Here is a 13,881-nt window from a genome sequence, read left to right on the forward strand (position 1 = left end):
TTCTCTCCACATGCATTACAATCTGATCAAGTAGGTTACGATGTAACTGTCATTTAACACAAGGGAATGAGGCCTGGAGAGGTAAAGTCACTTACTTGTCCAAGGCACTGTGGTAGTCACCGATGGCCTCCAGGGAACCAGGCCCTCCAGCGTGCCCTCCCCTCATCGGGCATCTGAACTGACCCGTGGCTCCCTTTAACCAAGAAAATGGCCATTCCAGCTTCCTGCTTGTGGTCAGGAATCCGGCTGTTCTGCTGGAGAGGCCGGTTGGGCAGACTGGCTGGAGAAGCCCTGGCCCTTAGCCTGCACGGAGAGAACAAGGTTCTCATAAGAGGGTAATCAAATGTATTACAACATGGTTTTACTTAATTCCACTAGAAATACCTACCAAAAGCCCTCAGCTCTGAATTGCCAAAAACCCAGGCAGAAATCCTCATTTTACTGTATCAGTAAACCGAGGACTGTCTGACTCACCTGCTAACTGGAGAGCAAGGCTCTACTTGGGGGTACAGTGACTAACGGATACAGTCCTTATTCACTCAGGAGTGAACAGGGGTATGCATGAGTGAAGCAGAGTCCTGATGCATTCAGGAAAAGGTAAGCTCACCAGAAACCAAGTATCTACTTGAGTTGTCTTGTTTGGTTTCTTCACTGATCAAGTGTTTCCTTACATCCTGTGGATGCATACGGGTCCCGAAGGGGTAGTTTTTCTGGGTGAGAATCTCAGTCACTCTATGGAGCCGTCTACTCCTTCCATCTGGAAGGCTCTGCTGACAGAGGAGCTCCTCCTTGGGTAGACTCGTCTCCTGGGCTCCCCTCATCGGTGTTCAGGTGGGAAATTCTGAACTGTGACTGTTCATGTGGCGGGGGGGATAGGTCTTTCTACTTTCCCTCTCATAGGATAACCTATCATAACTTTTTCACAGTTCATTACACAAGGTATCTGGTGAAAGAGGTTGCTACTATTCTTCAAGGAAGTGTTGTTCTTCCTCAGTTCTGGCTCCGTTCGTTCCACAGACCGAAGAACAGAGGCCTCCCTAAGTCAACTGCAGGACACCAGTGAATTCTGCGGAGCGTAGTCTTTAGAACTCGTGCCTCAGTTGTATCAGAAATACAACAGGCAATGTTTAGTTCCTTCCGGGTACAACCCAGGGAAAGGAGAAGACAGGAAGGGGGCAGGGAGCTGGTTTCGCGTGCTGGGATGTGAGCCCAGGGTTTATGTCTCACTGGAGCCCCCTGAAATTGGTTTAATGATGCCTTCTGCTTTGTTTCCTTTTGTTTGAACCAAAGGATACCTGACCTCGGTCTCAGGAGAAACAGGTATTTGATGACCCTCCAAGGGGTCATTCTAAAGAAACAGGACCTGCCAAGAATTCAATTTGCATCTTCCTGTGGTCACTTGGTTTCAGTGGGAGAGGTGGCTTCTCTTTCCAGTATAGTTTGCAAAACAGTAAATAGTAGCATGCTTGGTGAAAAGACAGAGTGGGAAGGAAAACATTTGGATGTTGTTTGGTCTTTTCTTTGGTCTTTGGTTTGCTGTTATCATTGAAAATTGCCCAGCAGAGGTCTTTGGCTTTGCATTTTCATTAAGTGGCTTAGAAAAGCATTCTGTAAAAAGTGACTCCGAAAGGTTTTCAATGGGAGCACCTGGGTGGCTCAGTCTGTTAGGCATCTGCCTTTGGCTCAGGTCATAATCCCAGGGTCCTGGGATCAAGTTCTGCCTTGGGCTCCCTGCTGGGCAGCAGGGAGCCAACTTCCCCCTCTCCCTCTGCCTGCCATCCCCGTTTGTGCTTTCTATCAAATAAATAAATCAAATCTCAAAAGATAACAGCAAAGTTTTCCAATTGAGACAAAACCCCAAAAGTCTGAAAATACGGTCTTCTAACAGCTTTACTGAGATATAATTCATATACCACACGTGTCACCTATTTGAAATTTTCTATTCAATGGTTTTTAGTAGAGCTGTGCAAACATCACTACAGTCAGTCAATTTTAGAACATTTTCATCACTCCCAAAAGAAACCTTATACCCCTTAGCAATCCCACACACCCGCCCCAGCCCCCAGCCAATCCATGATCTACTTTCTGTCTCTACTTGCTTATTCTGGACATTTCCTATAAAAGGAGTTATATAATATGTGGTCTCTTGTGACTGGCTTCTTTCACTCAGCATGATTTTAAGGTTCATCTATGTTGTAATAAGTATTAGTACTTCCTTTCTGAAGAATATTGTTATATGGACACAGTTTTTTATTTATTTATTTATTTATTTATTTATTAAAGATTTTATTTATTTATTTGACAGACAGAGATCACAAGTAGGCAGAGAGGCAGGCAGAGAGAGAGAGAGAGGAGGAAGCAGGCTCTCCGCGGAGCAGACAGCCTGATGCGGGGCTCGATCCCAGGACCCTGGGATCATGACCTGAGCCGAAGGCAGAGGCTTTAACCCACTGAGCCACCCAGGTGCCCCTATTTTTTATTTTATTTTTTAAAAAAGATTTTATTTATTTATTTGACAGAGAGAAATCACAAGTAGTTGGAGAGGCAGGCAGAGAGAGAGAGAGGAGGAAGCAGGCTCTCCGCGGAGCAGACAGCCCGATGCGGGACTCGATCCCAGGACCCCGAGATCATGACCCGAGCCGAAGGCAGGCGCCCTGGACACAGTTTTTTAAAAACTAGCTGCTTTTATTATAAAATAAAAATTTTAGCGGTGCCTGGGTGGTGCAGTGGGTTGGGCATCCGACTCTTGGTTTCGGCTCAGGTTGTGATCTCAGGCGTGTGGAATCGAGCCCTGCTTTGGGCTCCACGCTCAGTGGGGAGTCTGCTCAAGATCCTCTCTCCCTCATTCCCCATCCACCCCTCTCCTCTGTGCTCTCTAAAATAAATAAATCTTGGGGAGTCTGGTGGGTTAAGCCTCTGCCTTTGGCTCAAGTCATGATCTCAGGGTCCTGGGATGGAGCCCTGCATCGGGCTCTCTGCTCTGAGGGGAGCCTGCTTTCCCACTCTCTCTGCCTGCCTCTCTGCCTACTTGTGATTTCTCCCTCTGTGTGTCAAATAAATAAATAAAATCTTTTAAAAAATAAATAAATCTTTAAGATATATAAAAATTTTACTGTAGAGAAGTGATAAATGCAGATATAAAGAAACTAAAACTGACACTACCCAGGGATAGCTACTGTTGGGTAGTGTCAACTGTGGTGTGACAGTAACACATCCATCACCAGGCCCTTAAATTGTGTATTCCAAATTCTAGTTTACACATATATATGTGTAAATGGAATCATACTGTGTGTACTGTTGGTGCAACATGGCATTTTTTTTTACTGTGGTAAAGTATATGTAATATACGATTTACCATTTTAGCCATTTAAAAAAAATTTTAGTCATCTCAACACTGAACATGGGGCTTGAACTTACAACTCCCGAGACGATGAGTTGCACGTTCCACTGACTGAGCCAGCAGGTGTCCCTGTTTTAACCAGTTTTAAGAGTGGGGTTTGGTGGCATTATGTACGTTCACATTGCCCCGCGGCCATGACTGCCATCCATCTCCAGAACCCTTTCATCGTTCCAAACAGAAACTCAGCACCCACCACACACTAACGACCCCTGGGAACCTGTTCTATTTTCTCTCCCTATCAGTGTGACTACTCTATGTACCTCATGTAAGTGAAATCTGTACAGCATTTGTCTGTTTGTGACTGGATTATTTATTCAGCAGAATGTCTTCAAAGTTCATCCACGTTGCAGCATATTTGAGGATTTCCCTCCCCCCCCTTTTTTTTGAAAGAAAGGGAATAGGAGAGTGGGAGGGAGGCATGGAGGAAGAGAGAGAGCACATCTCAAGCAGGCTCCATGCTGAGCATGGAGCCTAACCCAGGGCTTGCTCTCACAACCCAGATTATGACCTGAGTGGAAACATGAGTCAGATGCTTAATCAACTGAGTCATCCAGATGCCCTCTTATATGTTATTTTAAATTGGAATACACAATTTAAGGGCCTGGTGATGGATGTGTTACTGTCACACCACAGAGGCAGAAATGAGGCAGGGAGAGGGGCTCAGGTTCCTGATTCCCTCACCTGGTCGATGTTGTCCTTGAACAAGTTTTCAGGTTGTTGGGAGAATCGAGTAACCAATGACTTAAACTCTCTCTCATAAATATCCAATAAAGAAGCTCAATGAAGATAGTTTCGTGGCTTGCTTGCAGTCTCACAGTTAATACATGGTAGCTATGGGGCTGGGAAACAGCTTCAGGCTTCAGACCACATGTGAGTAGACTCATTTAGGGTTTTAGTTTAAAATGCAGATTATCAGGGCACCTGGGTGATGCTGTGGGTTAAGCCTCTGCCTTTGGCCCAGGTCATGATCTTAGGGTCCTGGGACCGAGCACCCCCATCAGGCTCTCTGCTCAGCAGGAGCCTGTTTTCCCCTCTTTGCCTACTCGTGATCTCTCTCTCTGTCAAATAAATAAAATCTTTAAAAATTAAAAAAATAATAAAATGCAGATTATCAACAATCTATTAGAAAACTTGAAAGACCCTACCCCCAAACTGCTTCAGTTGATAAATTCAGCAAAGTCACAGGATATAAAATCAATATGCAAAAATCTGTTGCATTTCTGGACACAAATAAAAAAGCAGCAGAAAGAGAAAGGAAGAAAACAATCCCATTTAAAATTGCAGCAAAAATAATAAGGTACCTAGGAGTAAACCTAACCAAAGAGGTGAAAGCCCTGTACTCTGAAAACTATAGAACACTGATGAAAGACACTGAAGAGGACACAAAAAAAGATACTCCATGCTCATGGACTAAAAGAACAAATACTGTGGAAAATGTCTCTACTACCCAAAGCAATCTACACATTTACTGCAATCCTTATCAAAATACCAACAGCATTTTTCACAGAACTAGGACAAACAATCCCAAAATTTGTGTAGAACCACAAAAGACCCCACAGAGTGAAGCAATCTTGGAAAAGCAAAGCTGGAGGCATCACAATTCTGGACTTCATGTTTTATCACAGAGCTATAGTGATCTAGACAGTATGGTATTGGCACAAAAACAGATACAGAGATCAGTGCAACAGAACAGAAAATCCAGGGATGGACCCACAACTCTATGGTCAACTAATCTTCGACAAAGCAGGAAAGAATATCCGATGGGGAAAAGACAATCTCTTCAGTAAATGGTGCTGGGAAAACTGGGCAGCTACATGTGGAAGAATGAGTCTAGACCACTTTCCTACACCATACACAAAAAAAGACTCAAAATGGATTCAAGACCTAATTGTGAGACCTGAAACCATAAAACTGCTAGAAGAGAACACAGGGAGTAATGTCTCTGACATCAGCCATAGCAATATTCTTCTAGATAGGTCTCCAAAGGCAAGGAAAATAAAAGCAAAATAAACTACTGGGGCTTCATCAAAATAAAAAGCTTCTGCAGAGAAAGGAAATGATCAACAAAACTAAAAGACAAGCTACTGAATGGGAGAAGATATTTGCAAATAATAGAGAATAAAGGGTTAGTATCCAAAATATATAAAGAACTCACACAACGTGACACCCCAAAGTAATCCTATTAAAATGGGCAGAAGACACGAACAGACATTTCTCCAAAGAAGACATCCAGATGGCTAACAGACACATGAAAAGATGCTCAGCATTACTCATCATCAGGGAAACACAAATCAAAACCACAATGAGCGATCGATCACCTCATGCCTGTCAGAATGGCTAAAATCAACAAGACAAGAAACAACAGGTGTTGGCCAGGATGTGGAGAAAGGGGAACTGCTGTGCATGGCTGGTGGGAATGCAAGCTGGTGCAGCCACTGTGGAAGAGAGTACAGAAGTTCCTCAAAAAGTTAAAATAGAAAAAAAAAAAATTAAAATAGAACTAGCCTACCACTCACTAATCACACTCCTGGGTATTTACCCAAAGAATACAAGAGCACTAATTCAAAGGGACACATACACCCCCAAGGTTTACAGCAGCATCTACAATAGCCAAAGTATGGAAGCAGCCCATACAATATATCCATTCCCATGTGTGATTTATACACACACACACACACACACACACACACACACACACATATATATGGCGTATTATTATTCAGCCATAAAAAAGAATGAAATCTTGCCATTTGCAACAACACAGATGGACCTAGGGCATATTATGCTAAGTGAAATAGGTCGGTCAGAGAAAGACAAATACTATATGCTTTCACTCCTATGTGTTCTTTAAGAAACAAACAAGAGGCGCCTGGGTGGTTTAGTCGGTTAAGTGTCTGCCTTCGACTCAGGTCATGATCCCAGGGTCCTGGGATAGAGCCCCCCCCATCCGGCTCCCTGCTTGGTGGGAAGCCTGCTTCTCCCTCTCTGACTTCCCCTGCTTGTGTTTCCTCTCTTGCTGTGTCTCTGTCAAATAAATAAATAAAATCTTAAAAAAGAAAGAAAAAGAAACAAAACAAACAAAGGAGAAAAAAAGACAAATCAAGAAACAGATGCTGAGGGGTGCCTGGGTGGCTCAGTGAGTTAAGCCTCTGCCTTCAGCTCAGGTCATGATCTCAGGGTCCCGAGATTGAGCCCCAAGTGGGCTCTCTACTCAACAGGGAGCCTGCTTCCCCCTCTCTCTGCCTGCCTCTCGGCCTACTTGTGATCTCTCTCTCTGTCAAATAAATAAATAAAATCTTAAAAAAAAAAAAAAGAAAAGAAAAAGAAACATTCTGAACTCCAGAGAACACACTGACAGTCACCACAGAGGAGGTGGGTGGGGGATGGGGGAAACAGATGATGGGCATTAAAGAGTGCACCTGTCTGTGATGAGCTCCAGGTGATGGACGGAAGTGTTGAATCACTCAGTTGTACGCCTAATATTACACTGTGCTAACTATACTGGAATTTTTTTAAAAATTAAGTTTAAAAAGCAACAAAAAATAAAATACAGATTATCAGAAAAAGAGCCTAAAATTACTTAAACAGCAGACCTGCTGTTCTGTGTGAAATCTGCATTAGGACACAAGCTGGTTTGCTTTGGTCTAATGATACCTTGACCATGGGCTACTTTGCCACACTTGACATATCTCAGCCCTCTATTCTTCCATTCTGAGTGGACCTTTTCTGGAACTTCTCTCAAAATTGGTAGGACTTACTCTCACCTGCTGACAACAGGGAATGAATTGTTTTTGGCCTCTTGGAAGGTAGATCAGAATGTATCTAGACGGCACCGGAGGGGTTAAATTAGTGAAGTAGGGGTTACTTTGTAAAATTGAACTTTTCACCACACCGCTCCCCTTCCTACCTCAGAAGTGGCCTCAGTTTCCCAGGCAGAAGCTGGCAGGGATCGGCAACAGTGAGACCTCACCCCCCACCCCATTGCAAAGTGGTGGAAGCAAACAGCGGACGTTTGAGCCAAATCGTGTGCGCAAAACTAGTATGAGGCCTGTCCATTTACCAATTTATAGAATCCTCAAAATCCGCTGTGATTCTTCGTACTTTGTATGTGAGAATGTGAAGCGCAGACATTTAAGAAACAACCCTGCGAGGTGCCTTGGGTGGCCCAGTAAGTTAAGCGAAACCCGACTCTCTCCTGTGTGGGGCTCAGGTGGAGATCTCCCGAGATCGAGTCCCGCAACCAGCTCTACATCGGCCTTTTTACTCAGTGCAGAGTTGGCTTGAGATTCTCTCCCTCTGCCCCTCCCGCAGGTGCGCTCTCTCTAAAATGGTTTTGTTTTTTTTTTTTTTTTTTTTTTAAAGGAGGCCTGGGCAGGTGCAGACGTGTCTCCCCTCTTTCGCCTGCCCACCCCAAGGAACTTCTCCGCCAGCAACCAACCATACGTGTCTCCAGGACCGTCCTCTCGGGGCACCGCAATCCACGGCCCACATTTTCGTTAGGGCACAGATGCAAGCTGGCTGCCCTCTTACTCAGAACCCGGTTCTGAGTAACAGTACAAAACAGAACCCGGTTGTTCCATGGCTCTAGTGGGCTGGGCAAGCCCCAGCGGTGAGCCTGGCCTCCACCGCGCTTCTAGTCCCCGAAATTCACCTGCGTTGCCTTGTCCTGGCTTCACTCTCTCCGCGACCCCCTGAATTCCCGGCGGGGAAGGCTCAGGGCTCACTAGCAACTGTTACACAAACTGTTGACAAGCTACGGTGGCTTTATCACGGACGGTGCCATCTCTCCCGCAGCGGGACGAGCTGGCATCGGTGCTCCCGGGCTGACTGGGGCAGGGGACCCGCCGCCCCGCCGCTGACTCCGGGCGCCGGGCCGGCAGTGCCCTCCCCGCCCGCCGCGAGGTCCTGCAGCAAGCACAGCGGCTGCCCGGCGGCCGGCCGACTGGCCCAAGGCAGTGACCCAGCCGGGGCCCTCCCGCAGGCTCCCCACGGCGGGGAGGGCCGGGCGCGCCGGAAAAGCGCCGGCCAGCCCACAGGTGCCGCCCGCCCGCCGCGCCTCCGCCCACCGCGCCCCCGCGTCCTCTCCACCCCCTCATCCCCTCCCCGCCGCAGCCGCAGCGCGGCGGCGAGCCCCGGACTGCCGGGCGGGCCTCGGGCTCTCCCCGCGCGCTCCGGCGCGGGGCCTGGCAGCGCGGCCTCCTCCGCCTCCCTCCGGCCCGCGGCCGGCCCGGGCGCGTGGGGGAGGGCGGGGGCCAGGGCGGGGGGCGCGGCCCCAGACCCTCCCGGCTGCACCCCCTCCCCGGCGGCCGCGGGCGGAGCCCAGCCGCCTCAGCCCGCCGCGGCGGCAGCGGCGCGGCGCCGCGGGCAGCGAGCTCCGCATTCGAACCTCCCTCGCAAAGACAGTCTCCGCCCCACAATGCACCGCGGCGGGCAGCCTTTGAAAAAGCGGCGCGGCTCGTTCAAGATGGCGGAGCTCGACCAGTTGCCTGACGAGAGTGAGTAGCACCTCAAAGCGCCCCCCGCCTCCTGCCGACCGCCCGCCCCCGGGCTGCGCCGGCCGGGACGGGCGGCTGTGCCCTCCGCTGGGCGAGCGGGCCGGCTGCCAGCCCCGCCGCGCTCCCCCGGTGCTCCCACCCCGGGGTTGCCGCCGCGTCGCCGCCTTTGTTATGGTGTCTGTGTGCTGGTTTCTGGGGTGGTGTGAGCGCCGGGGCCGGAAACCGAAAGCCTGGGGGCCCGGCGCGCGCCTGGCGGACGCGGGGGCCGCTGTCCCGGCCCGACTCGGGCCCCGGGCCGGGTGGGGGAGGAGCGGCCCCGGGACCGCGGGGGCCGTCCGCGCCGCCTGCCCCGCTCGCCCGGCGCGGAGGGACGCCCGGCAGGGTTATGTAACCCGCCCGGCCGGGGCCGCGCGGGGCGGGGGCTAGGGAGGGGCTGCCGGGGCCCGGGGTCGCGTCCTGTCGTGGCTCCTGTCTTTGCAGGCACTCGGGATCCCCGCTGTTCTCCCCCCACCCCCTCCGGTGTGTCCACCCCTGGAAGTGTTTCCGTGTCAAAGGGCCGGCCCCTTCTCCTGGGACCACAGGTGGCTGTGGACCTTTCCAGGGAGACCCAGGCTGGGCGCCCCAGTGTGCAGGTAGCCCCCAGCCCGTAGACTTCCTGGTGTGTGTTGGTGCCTTCAGAATCACGGGGGTACCTTTCTGCATGGCTGAGAGCATCTCAGCATGGTCACACGGTGCCCTTCCTGACACCCACCCCTGCGATAGCCTGCCTTGACGGTGTTTACTCATCCCGCCGCCTCTGACCTGCACACTCACCCGTGTTTAGTAAGTGCAAGCACCAATTCCGTAGTTTCCGCATGGCAGGGCGGAATTCTGTAATTTGCAGTGTTGTATGAGGTATGGAAGAAGGCAGGTATTTGAGTTAGTTACAGAAGGGTCCTGATCCACACTCACTATTAGGTTTATGGGTGCCTATCATCTTGGAGAGTCTTAGTGTAACAGAACAGAAATCTCAGTCATGGCTAAATCCCAACTGTGGAAGCTGGAGGCAGATAGACACCCTTAAAATGAGAGATACATACAGCCAACTCTGTTTTTTCTGTGGGGTCATGTATCCTTAATGTGTTACAAAGTGAAAAGTTCAAGTTACCAAACTGGTGAAAAGAGTTTGTGTTTTAAATTTGTTCTAGACCAGGGGCGCCTGGGTGGCTCAGTGGGTTAAAAAGTCTCTGCTTTCGGCTCAGATCTTGATTCCAGGGTCCTGGGGTGGAGCCTGGCATCAGGCTCTCTGCTCAGCAGGGAGCCTGCTTCCTCCTCTCTGTGCCTGCCTCTCTGCCTACTTGTAAACTCTGTCAAATAAAATAAATAAAATCCTTAAAAAATAAACAAATTTGTTCTAGACCAGAGTGAAGTTGCAGTAGAATTTTCTGTTGGAGGGACATACTCAATTGTGTAATGTCCAGGAGGGTAGCCTCGAAGCACCTGGGGTTGCGGAACTCTTCCAGATGTGGCTAGAGTGACGGAGGAACAGAATTTTAAATTTTATTTTATTTTCATTAGTTGAAATTTACGAGGTTATATGTGGCTAGTACTGCATTGGACAGGGCACCTCCATAGGCCATCCATGAGTTTTGTTTTTTCTGTTTTGGAGAACACAATTGTGATTTCAGATGCCCCCAAATAAGGGTGGGCCTACTAAACAACGTGCTTGTCATCTAAAATCTGTGTTCTCTTTAGAATAGATATTTTCTCACGGCTTAGAAGTCACACCCACTAAACCTGTTATTTTGATTACTGTGGTCATTCTGTTGAGATGACAGGTGTTTTAAGTGGCCTTCTTTTAACTGTCATTTGGAACATTCTCTTGTCATTGTTAAACGTTTACTGAGGACTTACTGTGGTTCTTTGTAGAGACTTGGGACTCACAGTAGGGTTCAAATTCCAGCTGTACTCTCAAACTGTATAACTGACATTTATATTACTTTGTGACATCTCCGGTCCATTGGGATGTATATGGGCGTATACCTGTGTTTGTGTGGTGTAGGTCTTGTGCAGTTGGCCATAACATGTTGAAAGCAGGAATTACCTTGCTTCATTGGTCACACGGACCTACATACATATTAGGTATGTTTAGATACTTGATTTATACTGAATCAAAAGTAGGATAAGAGGCATTTCTAATGAACCTGGAGCAGAGTCTTGGAAAAGGAAAGTGATTTCAGTTTGATACTGGAAATAGCTGTGTTCCTCTGCCAGTTTTAGTCAAAGGGGCTAGCTCATAAATTAGCCAATAGCCAGTATAACATTATCAATAATAAAAGCTACCATCTGAGTACTTGCTGAGAACCAGATGCTGTGCATAGCTTGTGATACACATTTGCACACTGAGTGCTCATATCAGTTGACTAAGTACTCTTACCAGGGGGATTGTGTGTGTGAGGTATCGGAGGCTCTCTTCTGCCCAGGCCTTTCCTTTGAGCTCCCGGACTCAGTATCCCTTGCCTGTTTCACCTCTCAGATGCCTTAGCAGCCTTTCACACTTCACGGGTTCAAGACCTATGTCATAATCCAGGGGTTCCTGTCTTAATGAACAGCTCCACTGTGCGTTCACTGAAACCTAAATAGCTTGGGTCCTCTCTCTTCTAGGTCCCATACTGAAGCCATTACTTTGTCTTGTAACTTTTACCTTCTCCATGTCAGAATCTGCGTACTTCTCAGCATCTCCTGCCCCAGCTCAGGTGACACTCCTGTGCATCAGTCACCACCCACGGCCTGCCCCCACCCCGCAACCTACACATGGCCGGAGCCATCCTTCCAGAATGTGTACATGTCATCCTGCTGCTTGGAACACTTTCGTAGCCACAAGAGCCTTTGGACTCTGGCCACACTCCACCTCTCCAGCTTTAGTTTGTAGCACTCTTCCTCTCATCCTGTCCCTTTGGGCTAAATTTGGCCTTTTTCTTTCCCTGTACTCCCCAGGCTGGCTTCTTTTTTTTTTTTTGCAAGGCCTTTGCACATGCTGCTCTCATTATCTGGAATCCTCTTCCTTCCCCTCGCTTGCTGTTGACAGCTACTTATCCTTCCGATCCCATTTTAAGCTTCTTTAGAAAGTTATTTTCTGTCTGTGACAAAGATTACATCTTCTTATTAAATCTTTTCCTACTACCGTGGAACTCCTTGGAGGCACCTGTCACAGTTGCAGCTTTACATTTGTTCACGTGATTGGCTAGAAGCCTCCTGAAAAAGGTACCTTTCTGTTTTGCTTCATGCTTGCATTTCTGGTTCCATGCATAACACCTGGCTCACTTTGACCTTTTTTCATGGCCCTCTTCATTTGCTAGCTACTCCCTAAACACAGTACCCTTTCCCCCTGTTCCTTGAATGTTCTAACCATTCTATTTCAGGGCTTTTTTTTTTTTTTTTTAACTTGTTATTTCTTCTGCCCAGACTTGTTGCTTGGACCTCCTGCTCCCTTAACACTAGTCCTTTTTATTCATTTATTTATTTTATTTATTTTTAAAAGATTTTATTTATTTATTTGACAGAGAGAGAGAGGCAGCAAGAGAGGGAACACAAGCAGGGGGAGTGGTGGAGGGAGAAGTAGGTTTCCTGTTGCACAGGGAGCCTGATATGGGACTTGATCCCAGGACCCGGGGATCATGACCCAAGCCGAAGGCAGACGCTTAACGACTGAACCACCTGGGTGCCTCAAAACTAGTCCTATCTATCTATCTATCTATTTATTTATTTATTTTTAAGGTTTTATTTACTTACTCGACGGACAGAGATCACTAGTAGACAGAGAGGCAGGCAGAGAGAGAGGAAGAAGCAGGCTCCCCACTGAGCAGAGAGCCCGATGTGGGGCTCGATCCCAGGACCCTGAGATCATGACCCAAGCTGAAGGCAGAGGCTTAACCCACCGAGCCACGCAGGTGCCCCAAAACTAGTCCTTTTTAAATGTGACTTCCTCAGAGAACCCTTCCCTCACTCCCCTTTGTAAAGTAACCCACCCCCACTCAGAGATCCCCTCATTTGTTTCCTTTATGACAGTGGCCACGCATCATTATCATTTCATGTACTCGTTTATTGTGTGTCTCTTCCCACTGGAGTGTAAACTATCAGAGAGCAGAGACTTTGTCTCTCAACCTTCAGGTAATCCCAGCCCCTAGAATAGTGTGGTAGCAGGCATTCAGTGGGGACTTCATTGTTGTTGTTGACTGATCAAAGTAATGGTAGCAATAAGCATGATCTAAAAATTAGCCATGTGCTATGCGCATTGTTATCCAAGAATTTTTACATATGGTAACTTGCATAATCCTCATTTTACAACAAAGAATCAGCAGCACAGAGACTTGAAGTAAATTGCTTAAGTAACCCAGCAAAAAGTGGCTGAACCCAGATTGAAACACAGCTAGCCTCCATGTGTGCTCTTGACTGCTATGCCATACCACCTCTCGGAAAAACGGTTAAAAGTGGTAGGTCAGAAGCCCCAGGACAGAGTCTTGCCTTCACGGAGAAGGAATGGATATCCTTGAGGTTCATACCCCTTCGTTCAGATCTTTGCTCAAACATCACCTTTCAGAGAACCTACTCATGAGCACCTCTTAGCAAAATTGTCTTCCCTCTTCCAGCTCACCTTCCTGTTATCCTGCTTTACTCCCCACTCTCCGCAGCACTCACCATCACTCGATGTGTGTGTGTTTGTCTCCCTTCCCTAGAATTTAATTCTATGTGCATGGAACTTTGGCTCTTTTTCATGCTGTTGTATCTCCCATGCCTATAGCAGGGACTGGGAGCGGGGGTATGGTTGGCACTCTCCATATTGACTGGATGCTACCACTCTTTCTAAGATGAATGATATTTCGGGGCACCTGGGTGGCTCAGTGGGTTAAGCCTGTGCCTTTGGCTCAGGTCATGGTCTCAGGGTCCTGGGTTCGAGCCCCACACTGGGCTCTCTGCTCATCGGGGAGCCTGCTTCCCCCACTCTCT

General features: G+C 48.2%; 1 protein-coding gene across 3 annotated transcripts in view; it reads left to right on the forward strand.

Moving 5' to 3' along the window:
• The first annotated feature begins 444 nt into the window (after nucleotides 1-444).
• Nucleotides 445-13,881, forward strand: part of LIN9 (lin-9 DREAM MuvB core complex component) — a 79,371-nt gene continuing 65,934 nt past the window's right edge. Inside the window, exon 1 of one of the 3 annotated variants that reach the window (XM_059145834.1) lies at nucleotides 445-597. In XM_059145834.1, coding sequence (XP_059001817.1) covers nucleotides 582-597 — 16 coding nt within the window. In that variant the 5' untranslated portion in view covers nucleotides 445-581. Of the gene's footprint in view, nucleotides 598-8,558; nucleotides 8,896-13,881 lie in introns of those variants that run through there. The other 2 variants (XM_059145832.1, XM_059145833.1) reach the window with 2 other exon arrangements.

The sequence above is a fragment of the Mustela lutreola genome, chromosome 14 (assembly GCF_030435805.1).
Source record: "Mustela lutreola isolate mMusLut2 chromosome 14, mMusLut2.pri, whole genome shotgun sequence".
In the NCBI taxonomy this organism is placed as follows: domain Eukaryota; kingdom Metazoa; phylum Chordata; class Mammalia; order Carnivora; family Mustelidae; genus Mustela; species Mustela lutreola.